The sequence below is a fragment of the Bombyx mori genome, chromosome 17 (genome assembly GCF_030269925.1).
Source record: "Bombyx mori chromosome 17, ASM3026992v2".
Taxonomy (NCBI): Eukaryota; Metazoa; Arthropoda; class Insecta; order Lepidoptera; family Bombycidae; genus Bombyx; species Bombyx mori.
In genome coordinates, this window is record NC_085123.1 from 15,648,278 (window position 1) to 15,671,834 (window position 23,557).

Below are 23,557 nucleotides of genomic sequence, written 5' to 3' on the forward strand. Positions count from 1 at the left end.
ATTGCCTTTGTAGGCATACGAGCATACGGCCCACCTGATGGTAATTGGTCACCGTCGCTCATGGACGTCAGCAATGCCAGGGGCAGAGCCAAGCCGCTGCCTACCATAAAGTACTCTACTTACATACATACTAACTTTTACCCAAAAAAAACGTCAGATAGGCGCAGAAAACGATCGGAAAAATAAATTTTAACATTTCCTTGACCACGCGGGTAAAGACGTGGATAGCACCTAGCAATTTTATAACTTCGCTCTAGTATCCTGGCCAGTATCAAGAGGATAAAAGAAAAATAAAACAAATTATTAGTCCGGTTTGATATTGGGCGTAACTTTTTAAAAAGTTTAAAACTACATATATTTATTTTCCATAGATTTTGATAATATTAGAAAGTTTTTAACCTATTTTAATAGAAACGGAAGGCCTTATTGTGACAATAAATCGTTGTCGCATAATCTTTATTCGAATTTTATAAAATAGTTTAGAAAATCGCATTTGTGTTTGAATTCTTTAACGTAACTTTATCTAAAAACAAAATACTCCTTCATTTTCCTATTTATACTAAAAGGTACTAAAAATAAAAAATTTAAGCGTGTCAACCCTGACAACTTACATTCATTATGCATGTATTGTAGAACTACGAAGCGAAAGTAAACATCTTCGCGTCGCTGCGATCCTGGTAGAAATAGTTACGGAATGCCTTGTCGGTTACGCCATCACTATTGCGAAACTTTCAATGCTTGGGTTACCACCACCTTATATTATTTATGTTCGCCTGGTATCTAAAAGTCATCGTGGAGAAGTCAAACAATTAAAAGGGGATTAAAGACATTTTTTTCACCATTTCCACGCCTCATCAAGTTGAATGTTGTGTGGTTATTCTATTCGGTAGGAAATGTCCATTTTATTACGGATGTACATAAAAAATTACAAATTAGAAGAATTGTTGGTCTTGAAAATACATTAAATTAATTCTATTACAAAATTAAGCACTCTGCTCTGGAGCTATACTCAAATCCGTGACTTTTTTGCTTCGTTGGATGTACCAGCGCACAGCCTACCTGATCTTAAGTGGTTACCAATGCCCGTATCAACAACGGTACTATTTATTGCCTCGCATTTTAAGACATGATTTTTTTAGTCTCAGTTTTACGGTACAACGCCTGCCCCACACTTCAAACCGAAACGCATTACTGCTTCACGGCAAAAATAGACGGGGTGGTAGTACCTAACTACATTTAGCTACAACAATAACTAGGGAGTAATTAAAGGGTTCGTATAATTGTCTGATTAACACAACACGTAAGGTCCAGAGACTTTTGTGCGGCAAATAAAAAAAATCCTTTTCAATTTTTAATAGAAATAATTTATTACTACAATATATTTGAAACAGTCGCGTGTTTATACGCCATTAAAGGAAGCCCTGCATGTATGAAATGAACGAAAAAGTAAAAACCGATTAAATTATATTATTTCTTTTACCGGTAAAACGCTGCTATGCTCTGCTACCAGAGTCAGAGCCATTGCTAATTAGCCCCTACTTGAATGATAAACAAACTCCCTAACCCCCAATTTCTTTCATCCAGGCCGTCGCGTCGCTTGCTGTTCCATAATCGACAAATATCACCTATACTGGTATCATAATAGGTGTTAATTGAGTATAAATACGCTAATTTTGTTGGGAAAAGGATTGCTTTTTTTAAATAATAAGTCAGAAAAACACTAGATTAGTGAATAGTAATAATTGATAATAAAAGATACGAGCAAAACCAAATGCATCACAAAGTGAAGGCATAATACAATGTCAGCATAACTATACATATAAAGCCCTGATCAGCATGTCATTTTGTCAGGGCACGGCTGCATTTAAATACGAAACGAGATTATATCGGTTCATAATTCGATCCCGGAACGGTATTCACGCTATCCACGCGGAAATAATCATTAACAATTCCGGTGATGAACCTTTTTAAATTAATCTTTATTGGCAGATACACAGTTTGTGAGCCGGCGTGCAATCTGATGGTGAGTGGACATCGTCATTGATGTACGATATTAATGCCAGGGCATAGCCGAATTACTGGCCACGAAAACCGAGAGGGTTTTTGACATTTCTATTTAAGTTAAGTTCAAATAAAACTTAGTCAGGAGATAAATAGTCGCCTTAAAATAAACTTGGGTGGTTCGTTAAAGCAATTAAATTGGCTATTGGAGATCAAAGTCAGTAAAAGAGCTAGAGAGAAATCTGTCATCATCATCATCATCATCATCAGCCTTTATCTGCCCACTGCTGGACATAGGCCTTCCCCAATGCCTTCCACATAATGCGGTCCTCCGCCTTCCGCATCCAACGACTTCCCGCCGTGCGCACTAAGTCGTCAGTCCACCTGGTTGGTTGAAATCTGTAGAGATCTCCAACATTTAAAAACCAGTGAACGTAGATTCCAGAAATGTGTTTAGTTTCAGTATCCTCGAGAAACATTGTGACAGGTATATCTGTAATATGTTTAAATACTCTTGTGAGTCCGCGCGGGTAGGTACCACCGCCCTGCTTATTTCTGCCGTGAAGCAGTAATGCGTTTCGGTTTGAAGGGTGGGGCAGCCGTTGTGACTATGCTGAGACCTTAGAACTATATCTCAAGGTGTGTGGCGCATTTACGTTGTAGATGTCTATGGGCTCCAGTAACCACTTAACACCAGGAGGGCTGTGAGCTCGTCCACACATTTAAGCAATAAAAAAAAAAAAAATAATAATATATAAATTTAAGGAATGAGTATGTCAGAGGAGGGATGAAAGTAATTAACAAATTATAGAGCGGACATTTAGCGTAGTATGGACATGTGATGCGTAGAGAAAAGATGCATGTGACTAGATGTATGGAAACGGTAGTGCAAGGTAGAGGGCGAAGAGGTCCACCAAAGAAGACATGGATGGAGTGTGTGAATGACGATATGAGAGAGAGAGGAGTGAGTGCTGAGATGACGGCTGATAGAAGAGAATGGAAGAGAAAAATTTGCTGTGCTGATCCTACCTAGTGGGATAAGGTGGAAAGACTAAAAGAAGAAGAAGAGTTTAAATAAATGTATGTATTATCTTTCAATGTTTTATTGAAAGACTTTACTTACTGATTGATCACTAAACCGAAAAGTTTAGTGTTTGTCTGTGTGTATCATAAACTGCTCTTATATTGTGGTGAACCTGTTATTTAAGAATATACTAAGTAGTCATGACTGTGTTTTCTTGCACATCTACATGAGCATCCATAAGTGTTTATCACTACTAGAATATCACGTCGCGGACCACACGCGACTGAGTTATTGTTTGATTTTGAGTGGTGTATTTATTTATTTATTTTTTATTATAATTATTCCTTTTTTAAACATCTGCTTATCTGCTAAATTTTACATCAATTTTTTTTTCTCTTTGTGTAATAATATCAAATTCTTCTCTATATGTTTGCCTCTAAAAAACCACCACCTCTCAATACTTATTATACATGTTTATCCTTTTAAAGCACCAAACTAAAATTATTAATGTAATTTATCAATAGTATTTGCCTATACTACAGGCTCAATTTTACGAAAAACATTTTTAAAGACCCTAGAAGGCAGACGGACGAGCTAACTGTCGGCGTGATCGTAAGCGACTGCCCTTGCCATGGTCATTCACCATGTCAGAAGCCACTCATAAAAATTATGACTTTCGAATCCTAACGATTTATAACCACGTTTTTTTTTTGTTTTGACTATACAACCGAAACACCCGGACCGAATTAAAATAAACAATTTCTATTTTTAATTACTATCAATCGAAATTAATCAAAAACTTTAATGAATTCATAAATTAAGCATTACTTTGAAACGGCAGTAAATAATTGAATAATAAATACATAATTACGGCACGTTTATGGTCGACAGTAAAGCAGGTGTGAATGTACCGCGGAATAACTTGAATGTCTCCGTACAACGAACGAACGTAGAATATATACATATATTTTATATACACATTGTGTTCAAAACAATATAATATGTTCAACTTGTTTAATTTTCATGGTCATAGTACTATGAAGGATGCAGTTTTATCTCTTGCGCATATTGTCCGGCAATTTCGGATGCGGAAAAATCGCGATTGGCCCAGAGATATTGTCGTTTAATCACGACGGATATGTGAGTTCGCGGGCTTAGCTAGTAAGGGAATATATTTTTTTCCCTACCTATGCTGATAGCCTTGAGAGGCTATTTCAGTTTCACCCTAACGTGTAGGTGAACTCACAGGGCTCAAACCGAAAGTGGTATTTGCTAATAACCTCTCAAGCGTCCCCGGAGGAGGCCTAACGGCTCAAAGACAGCTGCGTTACGACTGTATCTACGACCAGATCATGGACTTAACGAGCTGATGCTATGGATTAGGCTTGATGTCGACTTTGACGAGTACGGTGTCCTGTTTGTTTGGTTGCTGCTCACATTAGTACAACTGATCGGTAGGCAGTCTGCGCATGCGTTTTATAAGCTGTCGGAAACTAAACGGTTCGTTCACCCTTTCCAAGCGCTCGCGATAGAGACATATACGAGTGCAAAGCCTTCGGACAGACCTGTCGAATGATATGCGCACCAGCTGAAGCGCAAAAATCAAATATATCGTGACCTATTCGAAAATAGAGTACTCACGTGTCTGCCACAGACAAATCTGAATTATTGTTTAGGTTTCTCCGATTTGGACGTGTCTCATGATAAGAACACGGAGACCATGGAGTGGCCCAGCGAGATAATTACAAGCGGGTACCACTAAAGCTTTGTTTTCGATTCGAGAAACATTAAATTAATAAATAAGCCTTTATTGGTGTTTGAGTTTCAATTATTTAACTAAACATAAAATGATAACAATAGAGGTAAGAAAACTACAAAATTAACTTAAACTAAAACATATCTAGGCTTTCGGCTTATCTCTCCTCTTAACAGCTTATCTTTCGACAAAGGCTTCCTCTAAGGATTTCCATTTGCTTCAGTCCTTTGCTGTACGTTACTATGATGGCCCAGCTACTTGCTACTACTCGAGAAACATTAGGCAGCTACGAACATTTGTAACAATCCAATCTTAGATATGAAGTCGATTCTGTTTCAACGAATTTCGTATAAACACGGCCGGTGACGTGCCACCGCAACATTAAATTGTACAAATGTTAAGTCTTACAATGTGAATACAGATGCCCGTAAACAGTTTCGATTTGTTTAAAACAAGATTTCTTGGCTACAGAAATTAGCTTCTTTTTTATTCCTACCTATGCTGATAGCCTTGAGAGCTTCAGCTACACCCTAACGTGTGTAGGTGAGCTCACGGGGCTCAAACCGGAGTGTTGCTAACACTGACCCTAGCAAGAACAGTGCTTCGCAGAATCTACCACCGGCTCGGAAACGCGACCCACTGAGAAGATCCGGCGAGAAACTTAGTGGGCTGTGTCTGTGGGTTAATTCGCTCGTCGAGCCCTTCGTCGCAAGCGACGGGTTTGACGAGGACGGTGACCGGTGCTTGTGGTAGCTAAAAGCACCGTTAATGGATCGGGAGGATCCGTAATGACGTGTTTTGGGCGACGTCGACTGTTTACCATTCGGTCTACAGGATCGGGTATGAGAAATTAGCAAACACCAACATATAGACGAGATTTTTTTGTAAGATTGGCGAACCAGCTCTGAGTGGTCACAGTGTTAAGTGGTAATGCATTTCGGTTTGAAGGGTGGGGCAGCCGTTGTACTGTAAAAATGACAACTCATGACTCATGTTAAGGTTACGTTAATTTCTATGATCTCCGATAACTACTCAACTCCAAGTAGACCGCGAGCTCGTTTTCATGTTTACGTTTTGACTAGTGGTAGGACGTATTGTGAGTCTACACGGGTAGGTACCACCACCCTGCCTATTTCTGCCGTGACGCAGTAATGCGTTTCGGTTTGACGGGTGGGGCAACCGTTGTAACTATACTGAGACCTTAGAACTTATATCTCAAGGTGGGTGGCGCATTTACGTTGTAGATGTCTATGGGCTCCGTAACCACGTAACTAGGTGGGCTGTGAGCTCGTCCGCCCATCTATGTGTATTACAAAATGTAGGTATGCGCGATTTACAAAGACCATACAAGCGACCAATCCTTGGAAGCATGTGTTGATATTTCATCCATTACTTGGGCAGGTACGCGGAGCACCTGCCTCCCGTATTTGCATGAAATACGCCATGCAAATACTATAAACGGAAAATGATAAGGTTCTCGACACCATAACTAAGCAGCCATTGCTGCCTGACTTTAAGGTGAGTAAGATCAATGGATGTTCTAAAAACTCTTCTTGAAATCGTTGTGGTGTATAAGACCCCGGTGTACTTGTAGTTAGCGATAGTGCCGGCATGCGGGAAGAATATGATACATTATTTTTTGCTGTAGATGAGACAACGGCCGCGAAGTCTCGCTGGTGTTATTTTTTACCAGTTTTTTTTTATTTGTTTTTGGTTACTGGAGCCCATAGTCATCTACAACGTAAATGCCACCACCCACCTTGAGATATGAGGTATCAGGTCTAAGGTATCAAGTACGGTTACAACGGCTGCCCCACCCTTCAAACCGAAAGACATTACTGCTGCACGGCAGAAATAGGCAGGGTGGTGGTATCTACCCGTGCGGACCCACAAGACTTCCACACATAATTTTGCGGGTTTGATTTTTATTACACGATGTTATTCCTTTACCGTGGAAGTCAATCGCGAAGATTTCTTAAGTACGTATTTCATTAGAACAATTGGTACCCGCCTGCGGGATTCGAACACCGGTGTATCGCAAGATACGAATGCACCGGACGTCTTCTTATCCTTTATGCTACGATGACTTAAGTTTACGAATTAAAACGCAAATATCGCGTGTCCCATTTAATAATGAGGTCGAAATTTTATTGTATTGCAATAACGACTTTTCCACTATCCAAAGCTGAACGCATCACTACTACATATTTCGGAAGCCAGTCCGCCTGGCTCATTTAAATTCCAATTATTGATGTCAAAATTTAAATACATAATTAATTTCTGAATTATTAATGTGTAATACAGTCTTTTGAAAGAACCGTTATTTATATTATTACAATAATAGCAAGGTCGTATGTTTTCATCATTTATTAAATAAAAGTAGATTTTATGCTTATTTTTTTGATAATAATTTAATTAGAAAAAAAAAGTAGTTTGTTTTCCCTCATAATTATTGCGTGGGTGAATGTACAATTTATTTAAACTTGTTCAAAAATTTTAGTTATTATATATTGGAATTACAATACATGGAATGAATTAACACTTCACCTTTTTCTCTAAATACTCGTAATATTATTATGATTATTAAATCGCGCGTTCGGCAAATTTATATACCATCTGTCATTTCTGAATGTATACGATCTGAATCTTAAAGAAACTCAAATAGTAACACCTTGGTTAGGGATTCAAACACAAAAGCGAAAAAAGATCCCAAAATAGGTATATTGCAGTATAGTAGAAAAATAAGTAGGTAATTCAAATAAATTACTCGGTGTAAAGATCGGCCGTTCGGATTGTCGATAATCCCGGTCTCACGGATCGTTTGGAACCTCTGGGTCTGCGGAGGGACTTCGGTTCCCTCTGTATTTTGTACCGTATGTTCCATGGGGAGTGCTCTGAGGAATTGTTCGAGATGATACCGGCATCTCGTTTTTACCATCGCACCGCCCGCCACCGGAGTAGAGTTCATCCATACTACCTGGAGCCACTGCGGTCATCCACAGTGCGTTTCCAGAGGTCTTTTTTGCCACGTACCATCCGGCTATGGAATGAGCTCCCCTCCACGGTGTTTCCCGAGCGCTATGACATGTCCTTCTTCAAACGAGGCTTGTGGAGAGTATTAAGCGGTAGGCAGCGGCTTGGCTCTGCCCCTGGCATTGCTGAAGTCCATGGGCGACGGTAACCACTCACCATCAGGTGGGCCGTATGCTCGTCTGCCTACAAGGGCAATAAAAAAAAAAAAAAAAAAAAAAAAAAAAAAAAAAAAAAAAAAAAAAAAAAAAAAAAAAAAAAAAAAAAAAAAAAAGATACCGCGACGATCATAACGTATACGACGAAAACACGAAACGGACGGTGACCACTTTCCACCACGTTTGTTATTTTTAGTCAGCGTTATACACTCACTACTGATAGTTTGCGCAATAAACGATAGGAAAATTATATCTGCCTCATATTAGAGAAACTTATACAATATGCATTATAGTCGTAGTCTTCATAGTCACACGACATACTGAATTCCACCTCTATGTACAATAGACGAATAAGTAATCAGGCTTGAAAGTAATTGGCCTTCGAGTATCGTTCAATTTACTTTTTTTTCATTACCAAGCGCATCATAGTAAATACATAGTGGTACTAGGAAAACATGAACGGCAAGAAGTCGTTCGGAACGTCGATGACGCAAGCTATCGATACGCCTTCACAGATAAGGCCGTCTATACAGAAGCACGCGACTCGCGTATCTAATCTGAATTGAATGAGTTTTTGTGAGTGGAATTTTTGTATAAATTAACAACAGAATTCGATTTTCGAACACAATGAATCGCAACAGGAAAGCAAAAACTAGCCTTATATTAGTAATTATCTATTGTTCTGTATTGTAATTAGGTATTACTTACCGATATCGTGCATGCGTTGTTGGGTGTCTTTTTGCGACAGCGCGGCGAGCAGGCCGGCATCGCCCACTCGCTGTCTCGCGACCGCTATACCAACGGGAATTGAACCTGAAACCATAATTACATTTCGAACCCGTTTTTGTGCCTCTACCAAAAATATATCCTCACAAAAAGCATATTAAAGCAGACGGAATTTATGTTTAACACTATTCAAGGCATTTTATAATGAAAAGCACGCGTGTATATATAATATATATAAATGATGTTAAAAGTTTAAGTTTATGTAGTCGCGTAAAAACTGATGAACAAGCGGCCTATCGCATAATCACAGAATACAATTAATAAATTAATTTCTACGGAACAGAAGAGGACGGTATGTGTTTGTTCGTACAATAGATACAGACAAACACCAACATACAAGGAGAATATTAATAGTAAATAGAGACCGATGTATCCGCGCTGTTTCCGCATTATCGCAGCGAAAGTACCAGGAGATCATGAGTCTGTAAGAGTTACCGTTGTTTAAAGAGGCCGGTATAGCGGGCGGATTGTCGGGCTTCGTTCCAGGGGACGCCTGTTCCAATTTAACAGCTACTAGCTCGGAGACGTGGAGCTGCTGGGGCTCCCGTTTCACTTGGACCTGCAGATTCTGACCGGCCACTCCTAGCCAGGTCACAGGGTTGGTCCGGCTGCAGCCGCCGTCCGTGTGTATAATCTAATGGGGAAATGTTATTGTAGATTGACAAGGTCGGGTTTCATGATCGAGTCAGAATTTACTTTACAGATACCATTGTCCTATTACCTTAAAGCGGTTTTTCGAATTACGTTTGATTTTACGCATTCAAACAGCTTATCAACATTTAATATCCACCTACTAATTATTTTTGCTGGCTATGGATCACTTAAAAAAAATATTTTTGTAAAGATGACCGCTATCCAAAAAAAAAGTCGTATATCACAATGCCATAATAATCTTTAACAACATTTTAATAAAAACAATTTCCATAACTGTATCGAATAATTTGACATTCGAAATAAAATGATAATATGATAAGACGACCCGGTTATTTAAAAAACGAACCTTTTTAGGTGAATTAGTGAGACAAGTGTTACAGGATCGTTTGGCCTGTTCCGTTTTGATAGTGAGCGGTGTCATCAGGCCGACGCCCTCGAGCGCGGGCCGCGCGTCACCAGGGCAGCAGAGAGACTCGGAGATGCACTTTGTCAACTTCGCCTCTTCCATTTTGCTGGACTCCCTGTACAAATACATTGAAACTTATTAAATGTCAATCTTCTTTTTTGTCGTCAATTCATTCCTCTGAGCCTCTTCAGAGTATTCTTGATACGCGATTGCAGATTATAAGATATTCGGGATGAGAAAAAAATTATGAATATTTTTGCAGGTTCGATGACAATATTCCTTTGATCGTAGAAATCATTCGTGAAGGCATTTTGATTACTTGAGTATATAACCTAGTCGATGAGTTCATCGCGAATCGTATCCAAATACTTACTAAAAAACGAATATCTAGATATTAATATGTGAAACAAAAACTTTGTAAACCTTTTTACGAAAATTGCGCTGAAGGATGAGTATGAAATTTGAAAGAATGTAGAGGAGTGCCGAATGCTAATATTTTTTTTGAATTACATTTTTAATAAATAAATAAAAATACACACACTTCCATGTATTTGATACACACAGACATATAATTATTATACTCTTTGTTTATTGTCAATTGTCAAACTTTTGTTATTGTTTAAAGTCGGTGGTCAAACTGAGAATAGATTAATATTGTTTATCTTTAATAATATTTAGCTTTAATGTAGTTTTGGCGAAATCTGTGATTATATTATAGAAGTATAATAGCGTTTGACAATAGAACCATAATAATGTTTAAACTTATGATTTCGATTAATTATAGTCGAATTTCGACTACTGCGGGACCACTAGTTTATTGGCCTAATTACAAGCACTCCTTAGCTTTACACTAGTGCACTAGGAGCCTTTTATTTAAACACACTAATGGAATACCTAGAGTACACAACTCTATAAACAGGTCCGTGGACACGTAACATGAATGCATGATTGCTTTGTAGCAAGAACAGATGTGATGGACAGATCGTGCGACATCATATGCTGTGTCGTTTCTCAAATCAAGAAAATAGGTCATAATACTACGCACGAATGATGGCCAAGTGGGTAGTATTATGGTCGCATAAGCGTACTATCTATTTAATTCAACTTAGTAACTAAAAAACTCTAATACAATAAGACAAACATAAAATTATTTATTAGCCTGTCGGGATTTTAGGCTAAAGTAATAATATAATTCGATTTTTCATCGATCCTTGATGCCTGTATGAATTTTCAAGTTAAGCGGACGTTTTGAAGTCGGTGAAAATCACGTAGAAAGACGGACGAGGTACTAAGAAAATGAAAACCCAAGATAGCAATGTATAAATTAAGTCTTTAAACAGTTCTTCGGAATAGATAGAAACGGCATGTTTTCTTCCAAATAAGGAAGATATATACACTGATCAGTAACAAATTAAGAGCGAATTTATATCTAAGTTATACACTACACCAAAAAAAAAGCGGAAAGAGCCTGTTTTTCTATCTACCTGTAGGTAAGCTATTAGGTAACAAACAGTAGGTAGCTATATTTATTAGGTAACAAAAGAGCCGCGAATTGTCATCAATTCTACAAAGCATACATATTTTTATTTAGCATAGGTTTTTCTTTGTTTATAGGAAAGCAATCATGTTTTCGGATGGCGGGTAGGATCATAGATATCACCTGCTATAAATAGAAACTTGAACCTTACGATTCAATGTTTTTTCCTACCTAGTCGCTGGTAGTCTAAGAGGCTATTTCAGCTTCGCACCTGCTGAAAGGTGAGCTCGCGGGCTCAAGCTGAGAGACTAAAGCAAGTGGTCTGTGGCAGTTATCATAGCTAAATTGTTTCTTTTCCAATTTGATGGCTACAATAGCTGTTATACCAATGTAGCTGTAGCTTCCATGGTATCTCTGAAAGTAGGCAATATCGCTGACGGCTGATGTCTATGGGCTCCAGTAACCACTATACTATAAGAAACAGTTACATCTGCCGATTAATCATTCCACGGTGGTCACGGACGACTGGGCGGTTCGTCTTGTTGTCTGGTTTTCGCAAGAGTGCGTTTTTTTAGGCCGTGACTTCGATTTAAACCATTAACGATGTTTTATACCTTCTTTTTTTTATCACCAAATCGATATTTGATAAACGTAGCTTGAAAATAATTTACCGCGTTTCTGTCATATTTCTTATTGAAATTGCGGGCTTTTCTATCTTACAGATCTCTAAAATTTTAGTCGAAGCAAAGTTTACAGCCCTGGAACTAATAACTTTGTCCGTACAATATGGATACGAATCCGAAATAAACCCTTGATTTTTTCTCAGCTGGCAGACCAGGTTAGAGCTGATCAAACTCAATTCCAGATCAACGCAAGCGCATAACTAACAGGTTGCCTATCTCTAGCACCCGTCAACATACCCGACATTACGTGTCCTTACTTTCTAAGACCTAGAAGCATGACTTGGCAGGCTGTCCCACCCTTCAAACCGAAATGCATTACTGCTTCACGAGAAAAATAGGCAGGGCGGTGTTACCTACCCGCGCGGACTCACAAGACGTTCTATCGGCTCCATCCGGACTGTTTGCTACTGTAGGCTTTTGCTAAATAAAAATACTAACTTGTCAGTGATGACGACCCTCTGCGAGCAGTTGTATAGCTCTAGGTGCAGGGGTGAGTTCGGCGGAGGAGTCGGCACGCCGAAGGTCGACAGCGAGGTTGAGAACAGGCTCTCTGTCACTGCCAACAGATGAAAGCCGTTTAGGGCTTGATCGTAACAATGGACACGTCTACTGCGTCAAGTCTCCGTGCCGAGGATGGTGGTACAAAACGATACAATATCCTTGCTTGAACGTAAACTCTTAAACTAAAGCACCATTCAGATTATCACATTTATTGTTTTTTTTTGCCTATCAGCGTACTACTTTCTTCTTTCTTCTTCTCCATCGCTCCCTCATTGCTGAGGATCGTGACTCCGTTTTAGCTTGTCGACTGTCAGCCTCCATCGGTTCCGGTCAGTTGCCTTTTGTATTTTTGGCCAATTGTCAGCGTACTACAGCGGTGGATAAATAACAGATAGTTGTAAAAAGAATAGTGTAATTTTAAAAAGCTATTTTTTTATTTTTAAAGGAAAAACGTTTTTAAAGGAAATAGTATTCGGACATGAGATTGACATAGGCTAATCTTTTATCCCGAAAAAACATCTCATTCCCGTCGAAAACTGCATCGAAACTATTCCTTGATCTCGGCCGAAGTTGCGGATAACAGCCAGTGCACCTTACAAGGTAGTTAGAAACGAATTCACCGACGCCCTAGCACAGGAAAACTAGACCCATTAATCAGAAGGTGCAACCCTGAGGAATTCACTCGGCGATATAATCATTGAACAAAGAACGTTACTCAGTCCAGGACGTACACATGTCGGTTACAAATAGACTATTTCGGTGTGTCGCAGGGGCCTTAATTACCCCATGTCGTTCGGCGACTCCCGCGCATCTGTGCCAGTTTTAACTGTTGACAGAAACTTTAATAACGTTATCCGAAGCTTAACGATTAATTAATATAGTCTTGGGAAGACCGGAGCGGAATGAAGACATGCAGCATAATGCACATATGCGAGTTATGCAACAAGGGACCGAGTTATTGGTAGGGGAAGAGAGAAAAATAAAGATCTTAGCATATGTTATTTGGGCTATCTTGAATATGTACTTGATCGCGACGGCCAGCAGAGTCGATCGAAAAACTTGTTGATCCTGGTAGGGTCAATGATAAAAGATCTCGTGGACGAAACCCCCTACGCTGGACTGGTCAGGTGAAAATCCTTACCAAGCCCCATTTAACGAGTGCATACGCCAAGCCCCAGTTCGCGAACTATAGAGAACAACTGTCGAGGCTTTAATAAACAAGGATTCCACATGATCACGACTGTACCGAAGAGTAATCGACTATGACGATGATGACTTGATAGAAAGCCCGCACTTCCAATAGTTAGTTTAAACATACAAATGTCTCAGCAGAACGGGGCATATGGAATCCCCGTGTCACGTATGTAGTAAACAGGTACCGTTAAGAGGAATATTGTGTGTCTTAAGTTGTTCTTAAATAGTAGAAAGATAATAGAAGAGATAGAAGTAGCATTTGTGATATACATAATTATATATGCTATTTTTTAATTATTCTTTTTTACGGCGAAATGAATTATTTAATGATTATACAGTATTCCTACAGCAAAAACCGTGTCCAATTAAGACGAAGATAGTAAAGGAGCCATTCTGTCATCGCTACCTTGAAGAACAAGAGACCACTGCAGTGACAAGAAAAAGTACCAGGAACTCAGGATCGCAAGATGTTATTTTTAAATCGTAACCAAAATTAATAAAATTGATATGATCAGTCGACGGCAGGCCAGGAGCGGGAGCGCACGTCTAAAGTACATACCGGACGCGTCAGCCCCCGGCCCCTGATGGACTGACACATTTTCACGGTTGTCACTCCGGAGAGCAGGCAGAAACACGCAATACATTTATCAGAAAATACATATTTGTGTTGGCAATCAAAACGGCAAATGTATTTTAAAGGGGCACAAAGAATGATTTGGCTGATTTACAGACGAGTTTCCCACGAGTCTGTGGTTCAGCAAATGCTGGAACCTACACTTGAGGAACGCTCGTCATTTTAAGACGCTGCTGTGAGTTACTAATGACTGACAGTAAATATTTCCAAATTATGAAGAACAGTCGTGGTTATTCTCATCAAAAGCAAATGTTCAGAATTGATTCTTGAATTATCGTACACACTGTGATGCTGGTAAGAGTATTAATATTTCCTATCTAACGTCATCTGTCGTCGGATAGCAAAAACAGATCTCGAAATAACTAGAACGTCTCTCGAATATTCTATATCATTCTCGAACGTTCCAGGGGTAGCGCCAGTATTCCGATGGCCTAGATGATTCTCGAAGATTACAGAGATCTAGAATGTACGAGAAACATTGTAGGCAGTCGAAACGACTATACGAGCGTAACAGGCGCAATGAATTCAGTTCTATTCAAAGTGAATCAACGATTAGATCACCAGAAGCCCAGCGAAAAAGTGAATTGTGATAGCGAAGTCTACCTCAAGTTTCCTAATAATTTAATTGATTGTGTCAATTAGTGTTTCGGTGAAGAGTTGTAATTATCCTGAGCCCAGCTCGTAACACTACCATATCACCAACTTACAGACGCAAACTTTACTTTTTATTGCTTGAGTTGGGCAGAGCAGCACCCGACCGACCTGATGTCGAGAGGATAACAGGGTCCATAGTCAGTGTAAATACCGACATTCGTCTTAAGACATGCGATCGAAATAACAAATCGTATTTTCAATACGGTTCCTTAATACCGGACCGCGAGCGAACCATTCCACCTGAATATATATAGATCAGTTGAGACTTTGTAGTCGTGTTTGTATTTCAAAGATATATTGTCAGCTTCCAACGCTTAGAGCCATATTTACCCTAAACTTCGTATCTTTAGTTACACCAAAAAAGCCAAACGATTTTCAAAGATAAAATCTTAATCAAATTATAGGGGGTGTTTTGGGAGCATTCTCGGAAACTATACAGGGTGTATTCTATCCGGGTGTCTTCCGTATGGTGATTTGGGGACCGGCGAGAGAAACTTAAGAAATAAATTCTGTTTTGGCATACTCCGCCTACCGTTCCCAATGCATAGGCAAAAAAGCGACGATTTCCTCAGCATTCAAAAAACTCACATGAAAACTACAATAGTACACACCGCAAAAGAAGTTTCACTTCTTTCACGTGCACCGCCACCCGCCTTTGAGATATGAGTTAAGGTAGTAAGTAAGGTCTCAGTATACAAAGGCTGCCCCACCCTTCAAACCGAAACGCATTACTGCTTCACGGCTGAAATAGACAGGGCGGTGATACCAACCCGTGCGTAGTCACCAGTAAAAAGCGACTTTATTAAAATGAAAAAGGTTTAATCCGATACCCGAAATTATGGCTTGTCTAAATACACCGCGCCCCGGGGCCTATCCGTCAGCCACATCTTCACGGTTGTCACGCCGGCGAGCGAGGACTGACGTGCGCGCCGTTTCAAATTAATATAAGATTATTTTATTTGTGGATTTTATTTAGTTACGTTAAGTAACGGATCAAAGGTGATGCAGTCACGACATGTAGCGCTGAACCACAAAACAAGCAAGAGGCTTGTCAATTTACTACCTACTTGCCTAGACTTTACAATGCACTTTATCTTGCCCTAAACTTTTATACAGGGTAATTAACGTGTGACAATTTAATTAACACAAAAAACTAAACCTTTGAAAGTTTTCACGTTCAAATGGCATTTATTCACGAAAAACTGTATAATATGATTTTAATTCAAGTCTTCTTACAATCCTATACCTATTAACTTCCCTCTAGGACAATGTTACTCTTGCAAGACTCGTCGCACTTATCAGTGCTTTGAGGTATAAGTCTTACGCAACAGCATGAGGCAGTAAGTCTGCAATAACCGCATGTGTTGCTTATTTTTTTCCCTACCTATTCACTGGTAGCCTAAGAGGTAGGTGAGCTAGCCCAGCCTGAGAGAATTTCCTAACACTAGCAAGAGCAGTGCTTCGCAGAATCTACCACCGGATCAGAATCGCGACCCACTGAGAAGAGCCGGCGAGAAACTTAGTGGGCTGTGTCTATGGGTGAGTTCGCTCGTCGATTCTTCTTTGTAATCGACGAGCGAACTATTGTAACTTTTACAAGAAGAAAATAGGATCGGAAGAAGGAAACACCATGCCACATGGCGTCGCATCGCGAGAGCGTCGGTATCGCAGGATCCGACTGATGCATGACCATGACCACTATGTCAAGAGTGTACGAATAGGAAGAAAAAGAAATTGTACTAACCTTTGTGAGCGTTGGGTCGGCTCGCAGCGTGTGTTGGGAACAGCGAGTACAGCGGGAACCGAGCCAAACCTACAGACAGACATTCAATATAAGCATCATAAGTATTATTACTAGTGGTAGGACCTCTTCTGAGTCCGCACCACCACCACGCCTATTTCTGTCGTGAAGCAGTAATGTGTTTCGGTTTGAAGGGTGGGGCAGCCGTTGTAACTATACTGAGACCTTAGAACTCATATCTCAAGGTAGGTGGCCGCATTTGCGTTATAAATTTTTATAGGCTCCGGTAACCAATTAACATTAGGTGGCTGTGAGCTCTGTCACCCAACTGAGCAACAAACATTAAAAAAACTTCTTTGAACATATAGGAATGGCAACATTTCTTATACGGAACAGACAGGCAATAAAAATTCACAGGTACCGCTTTTAACTTATGTACTGGACCGAACTCCACGTTTTGGTCGCGTGCTATGGTCCACACGATATGCGTGTGGTAATAGACTTGTAGGTACACTAGTCAAACAGGGCCTTAATAATGTACATGCCAGCTCTTAGGTAGTACCATGCTTTGGATCTTTCGACTGTGGTCACTACAAGAGTTGACTCCGTGTATTTAGTTCTGATTTGATAGTTGTAGTGTATATGACCAAATAAGTAATGATATCGTTCGCATAATATATTTATTATGTTTTGAACAAAGACAAATACAACAAAAAGTATATAAAGTCAAACACAAAAGTTTAAATTTGCGTGATTACTAGCGATAGGACGTGTAATAAGTCCGCTCGGGTAGCTATAGCGTTGTGAATGAACTCTGTAATGGGCGGTACCTACTAACAACTAAACCTTTTTTTTTTATTATTGGTTAAGCGACCCATGGACAGCTCACGGCCCATAGACATGTACAACATAAATGCCACTACCTATCTTGAGATATGAGTTCTAAGGTCTCAATTTTAACAGTATGACGGCCGCACCATCCTTCAAACCGAAACGCATTACTGCTTCACGGCCGAGCGGACTCATAAGACGTCCTACCACCAGTACTCAATGCAAGATGAATACAAAAATGAAAACAAGACCAGGAGTTTCGTGACGTCATCGATAAAGAAATAACGTACAAAACGTACAGTCAAACAAGGAAGCGCTTTTTTTTAAATATAAAAACACGTTAGCAAGGAAAACGAAAGTACCAGGAGAGCATACCTTGTTGGAGGTCAGAGGGCGGGCGGGAGCGGGCGCCCCCCGCCGCCCCGCCCAGCATCGCCTCTCGTGTCGGACCACCTCACCACCTGTAAAAACACAATACATGACTACTATGCACACACCAACAACATAAACATTATTTTACGAGCATATTCTAAAATATGCAGTTATTTTAAAACAACTGACGACCGTATTTCATCGCGAGCGGCCGGTAAACATGAAATCGCAATAAATACAACGAATCTGGAAACGGGTAAATTTGATTTCTCTGTGGAATTGGTTCCCATTTGTGGCGCGAACTTTACAAAGCGCGACCGAATGCAAATTCACTGCGCTTGACGTCATATGGGGCCAAAATATCGATAGATTGTGATCCATGTTCAAATACTCTCAAAATTTATTGTTATTTATTATATGCCTTTATTATTACACAAAAGTGAATGATTGAGATTATTTCTTATTACTTTGTAATTATTTATTTGTTTATTCATATCTTAATAGTAATTATTATTTTAAATGTTATAGACATTTTAACCTAATTTACAAAATGTACTTACAACTTGAATATAGTAACGACATTCAGTCAAATATTTAAATGAATATTCATACAACCCATATAAATACGGGCATTCAAACCAATTTTTTTAACATCATATGCAAACCTTCATACAGCCTGCCGGATGGTGAATGGTCGTCTATGGACATCAGCAATGTCAGTGGTACAGTTAAACTGGTGCTTACAATAGTAGCTCCAAATAAGACTATGCAATTAAAATCTAGGTTTTTTATATTTTTTTATTCACCTTAATACGAATACAATAAAATTCCGGTTATTCTCTTTAACACCTCTTTGAATGAACCTTCCAATGGGATCCCTTTGCCCTTTTGTATCCTAAATTGTAAAATTTCATACAATTGTATTAGATTACGGTACAATGAATGGAAATGTTATTGTAATGACCCAAATTTATTAGTAACTTAATTATTTAATATTAGTTTCATTAAAATAATAGTTATTGTAATGAACCTATTCAATTAAACACAACAGCGTAACGTAATTAAACTGCGGAAGTGAGATTATGATGTTATCTCGCTCGTTCTCGTGAAAAGGCACGGATGTAGCGATAATATACGATATCACGTCGTTACGGGCATAATAATATATGTTATGTCAAGTGCAATCATTATTTTGTTGTATTAAAGAAAACGCCCGACAAAATACATAATAATAATATATTAGTTGTTTAATGATCGTATAGACGAAAGATGTAGAGTAGTTAATGAGCTGGATTTTTGTGCCATGGGCTCCGGTTTCGATTCCTTGTCGGAGTGCGTGTTATTGATAAGATATCCGGTCACCGTCCTCGTCGAACCCGTCGCTTGCGACGAAGGGCTCGACGAGCGAACTAACCCATAGACACAGCCCACTGAGTTTCTCGCCGGATCTTCTCAGTGGGTCGCGTTTCCGATCCGGTGGTAGATTCTGCAAAGCACTGCTCTTGCTAGGGTCAGTGTTAGCAACTCTCCGGTTGAGCCCCGCGAGCTCACCTACAAACCTTAGGGCGAAGCTGAAATAGCCTCTCAAGGCTATCAGCATAGGTAGGATAAAAAAAAAAAGATAAGATATTAGGTATTTGGCAAAATTGTTCACATTTCTCATATTTTTTTAATGCATAGATCACTGTCCTCGTCGAACTCGTCAATTATGACGAAGAGTTCCCATTTTGAGGTATGAGGTTTAAGCCTCAATTGTATGGTTTAACATATAAATTGTTCCACCAAAAAGAAATTGCCGTTGGCAACGAACTCTCCGACACACGCATTTCATTATTGTGGTCATCATTAAATAAAATATTTCGTTAAAAAACTAGGTAATTCTTGTGCTGGCAACACTGAACTAAAAATCTCAGTAAACTTTTAACCTCTGTTTGAACGTTATACTTTAGAAAATCCGCACACAATTCTCTCCGTTAGCAGAACACATAACAATAATCCCGTAAGATTCAAAAGTTCAAAATCTAAAACGTAAAACATATCCACGCCCACTTTTTATTTGGTCAACATAAATTCGCAGACGTAACAGCAAGTCTCCGAGCGAGTACGCTGATGAATAACTCGCTTTATTACGTGTACTGCGTCAGTCGTGTTATTTCGAGCTCTTCGCATTTATGCTGCCCTGGTACACGGAATCGTCGTTCACTTTCAAATTGACGTAACCGATTTGGATTAATAAAAAAAAACTAAACAACAAAAAACACACCACTTACCGTAACTTAGGATCTAAAGTTTTTTATTACCATTGAGAGCAGAATTTATGTGTATTTAAATTATTTAATTAGAATATATTCATGTGAGGTAATAATATTACAAACTGTGTGGGTATATGAATCATTCGTGCGAGTTTATTTATTTATTTCCTCGTCTCGTCCGCGCGTCGCAGCGTCTCTCTGGCGAATTTATTTGGCGAATGTAGTTTCTCGATCGATATTTATTTTCTTTTTAATTAGCCACATGAATAGATTTCGGGATAGTCAAACCAACAGCGGGTTACGGTATCGGTTGGTATAAGCGAGAATAATATGAAATCTGACAAAATTGTCGATTTCAAGATACGTACCGAATTTAACAAGCATTTAAACTATTGGTCTATCCAGCATAAAAATCTCGAATTGGTTTCTTGATAGAAGATACTTTATCCTTTGTAGTCGTCGTTTATCAACTAACTCGTGACTATTTAAAATGGACATTTTAAACATTATAAATGAATAGAAGATAATTTTAAGTAAAACAAAAATAATGTCAATTCAATGTACGCTTTCAATAATAAATCACAAAAATGCGCCCGTAGCGTCCAAAACCAAAGCAAACCTATGATTTCAGTGCGACAATCAAAGTGTTAAATTTGATGATCAACTAATACACAATACAGGGACTATAAACACATTATTAAGTTGGTACACGGCGAAACAACAATAACACGTTACGAAAATACGAATAATTATTTTAACCTCGTAATTATTTCAAGTAGGTGCTATTACAGAGTCGAATTAACATGAAAACCATTGTTAGAGGCCGTCAAAACAAAAAAAACTAATTACAACGTAGTGTGTACAGCAGTCGGTAGTGTAGGTTGAGAACTCCTACATTGTCTGAGACCCTGGTAAGCTGTATTCAAATGAATATAAAAATAAATTTATGAAGATATATTAAATTTATAAAATAATTAATTATTTATTATTAATAAATATAATAGAATAATCCTTTTTTTGCTTTTTAATTAAATAACCTACCACAGGTAATTTAGCAAAACAAATGTACGTACATTTAAAGGAGTTGACAAAAATACAAGTTTTTTCTTCTTCTGTGAACTCTTGTGTTTGAACCCAAACTGTGTTTGAACTCTTTCACTGGTGGTAGGACCTTTTGTGAGTCCGCACGGGTAGGTACCCCCCCCCCTATTTCTGTCGTGAAGCAGTAATACGTTTCGGTTTGAAGGGTGAGGCAGCCGTTGTAACTATACTGAGACCTTAGAACTTATATCTCAAGGTGGGTGGCGCATTTACGTTATAGATGTCTATGGGCTCCAGTAACCACTTAACACCAGGTGGGCTGTGAGCTCGTGCATCCATCTAAGCAATAAATAAAAAAAGAACTGGATTCAATGTATTTCGCGCTCGCTCGTCGCCAGTTCTGGGTAAGTCGTGCTCTAATTTACCAGAAATCGAAACACACACACACTATATAATTTATCTTCAACTCGGTGTCGAAGTCACTAATAAGCCGACACGATAAGCTGTACTGTTTGTGTTTGTAGATTCCAAACTAATATCTCTAAATTCAGACAGCAATATAGATTATTTGTTACATTTGGCATTACTTGTTACATTGCGTGTCATTGTGCTCATGCTTACCAACAAACCTATGGATGAGCTCATGACGCGCTGTCGTAATGAATTAGCTAAAATCTGTCCTAGCAATGCTAAGTTAAATCTAGAACCGGAAATGCGACCCACTGAGAAGATCTGGAGAGAAACTCAGTGGGTTATGTTTCTATGTACTATGTTGCATGTCGAACTCTTCTTGCTTGCTTGGAAAGCCCAAAACATCGAGAATGGCTCAAGGAGATGCCGTAGGGAAAACTATTAAAACGTGGCCCCTGTAAACAGTGATTATGGGTTGATTGTAACAAATGAAGAGCCCACAAATAGTATCAACTTAACTGAATGAATGATTTGAGATCCTAATGAGGACAAATATACAAAAAGACATACATTTTGACACAGAAAAAGGTGAAGTTAGTTCAGCATCGAATCAGTAAGGGTTAGTATTATTATTTCTTATTATTTTTACGTGCTTTTTTGCGCAAGCTAAATATTGTAATTACTGAAACAATATCACATATAACGTAATCACAATAAACCCGTTAATGGATTGCCCAGCGAAGTTTTAGAAAGCGCTTCTCTCGAGTGTTAAAATAGAAACACAAAAGGCACCGCTTGAATCTTAAACAAAAAATATAGTGTCCTATTAAAGAGTGAGAGATGTAACGAATAAATTATAATTAAGGTACCGACCCATCTCTATAGTAGGGCGACCATGATGTTTAGATAAGCAAGAGGACATGGTCAGTCCTTCAGATGATGAAATGGTTAAGAGGTCGAACGATGGACTCTTTAAATCAGACCATTGGACTACATAAATAGACAGGATAAGGGTGCCTACCCTACCACAAGGAAACACGGTCGAAGTATACTTATATAATACTCGTAGACCGCTGCTACCCTTTATTTCGTATATTTTATTATAGAACACACAGCAATTAGGTGCGATAGTACACTCACAGTTAGCTTCACGACCTATAGAATTTTTCTCGCTACCGTTTATGAGATCTGGTAAGCAGTTACTTATCCCGCTGTGGGTATGACCCCTCATTTACAACAAGATAGAAAACTTATCTCAAATCTACCGATAGTCGTGGTCACCCTATCATGAGATAGTCATAAACGGGCCGCCTCGGTTCCCGGTATCCCGACGGATCCCGGGTCACGTCATAACTCACTTTACATCCAGTTTAAATGCGAGTAAGAACGATCCTTTCAAAATTAAAATTGAGTGGCCAGTCAAAGCTATGGCTTCACAGCGTGTTCATAACTAGTAAAAATCAGGTAATAACGCCCGATGGTTCCTCACGCAATTAAATAAAAATTCGTGATTTTTTGTTTCGTGACAAAATTACCTTAAGTCGCGCTTTGGCATTGAACGCAATCAATGATACTTGGGGCGACCAACCTGATGTGTGCTGTTACTTCTACAGTATGACTTCGCAATAATCCTTGTCTCGCTTTCCCGATCCCGGGCCTACAAAGAGTCTCAACTTGTGTACACTCAACACAAAAGTGGACTAAAATTCACGGATTACATAGCAGAGAAGACTTTAGGATTTCAATGACAATCCTACTGAAAACTGACCAAGTCATATCGATAACTTTATTTTTGTGACATCAACTTTAACAATTATAGAAGTTATGTTTGCAGAAAAGTATTATTTAACAGGATTCGAAGCTGACACCTCGCCTATTTCTGCCGTGAAGCAGTGATGCGTTTCGGTTTGAAGGGTGGGGCAGCCGTTGTAACTATACTTGAGACCTTAGA

General features: G+C 39.0%; 1 protein-coding gene across 4 annotated transcripts in view; it reads right to left on the bottom strand.

Moving 5' to 3' along the window:
- Positions 1-23,557, bottom strand: part of LOC105842657 (protein winged eye) — a 106,079-nt gene that overhangs the window by 35,466 nt on the left and 47,056 nt on the right. For 3 of the 4 annotated variants that reach the window (XM_038017000.2, XM_062673452.1, XM_038016998.2), the window contains exons 2-7: positions 17,906-17,991; positions 16,703-16,771; positions 12,414-12,531; positions 9,756-9,930; positions 9,191-9,389; positions 8,678-8,782 (exon numbers count right to left, since the gene is read on the bottom strand). In XM_038017000.2, the coding sequence (XP_037872928.1) occupies positions 8,678-8,782; positions 9,191-9,389; positions 9,756-9,930; positions 12,414-12,531; positions 16,703-16,771; positions 17,906-17,963 (724 nt within the window). In that variant the 5' untranslated portion in view covers positions 17,964-17,991. Of the gene's footprint in view, positions 1-8,677; positions 8,783-9,190; positions 9,390-9,755; positions 9,931-12,413; positions 12,532-16,702; positions 16,772-17,905; positions 17,992-23,557 lie in introns of those variants that run through there. The other variant, XM_038017001.2, reaches the window with a different exon arrangement.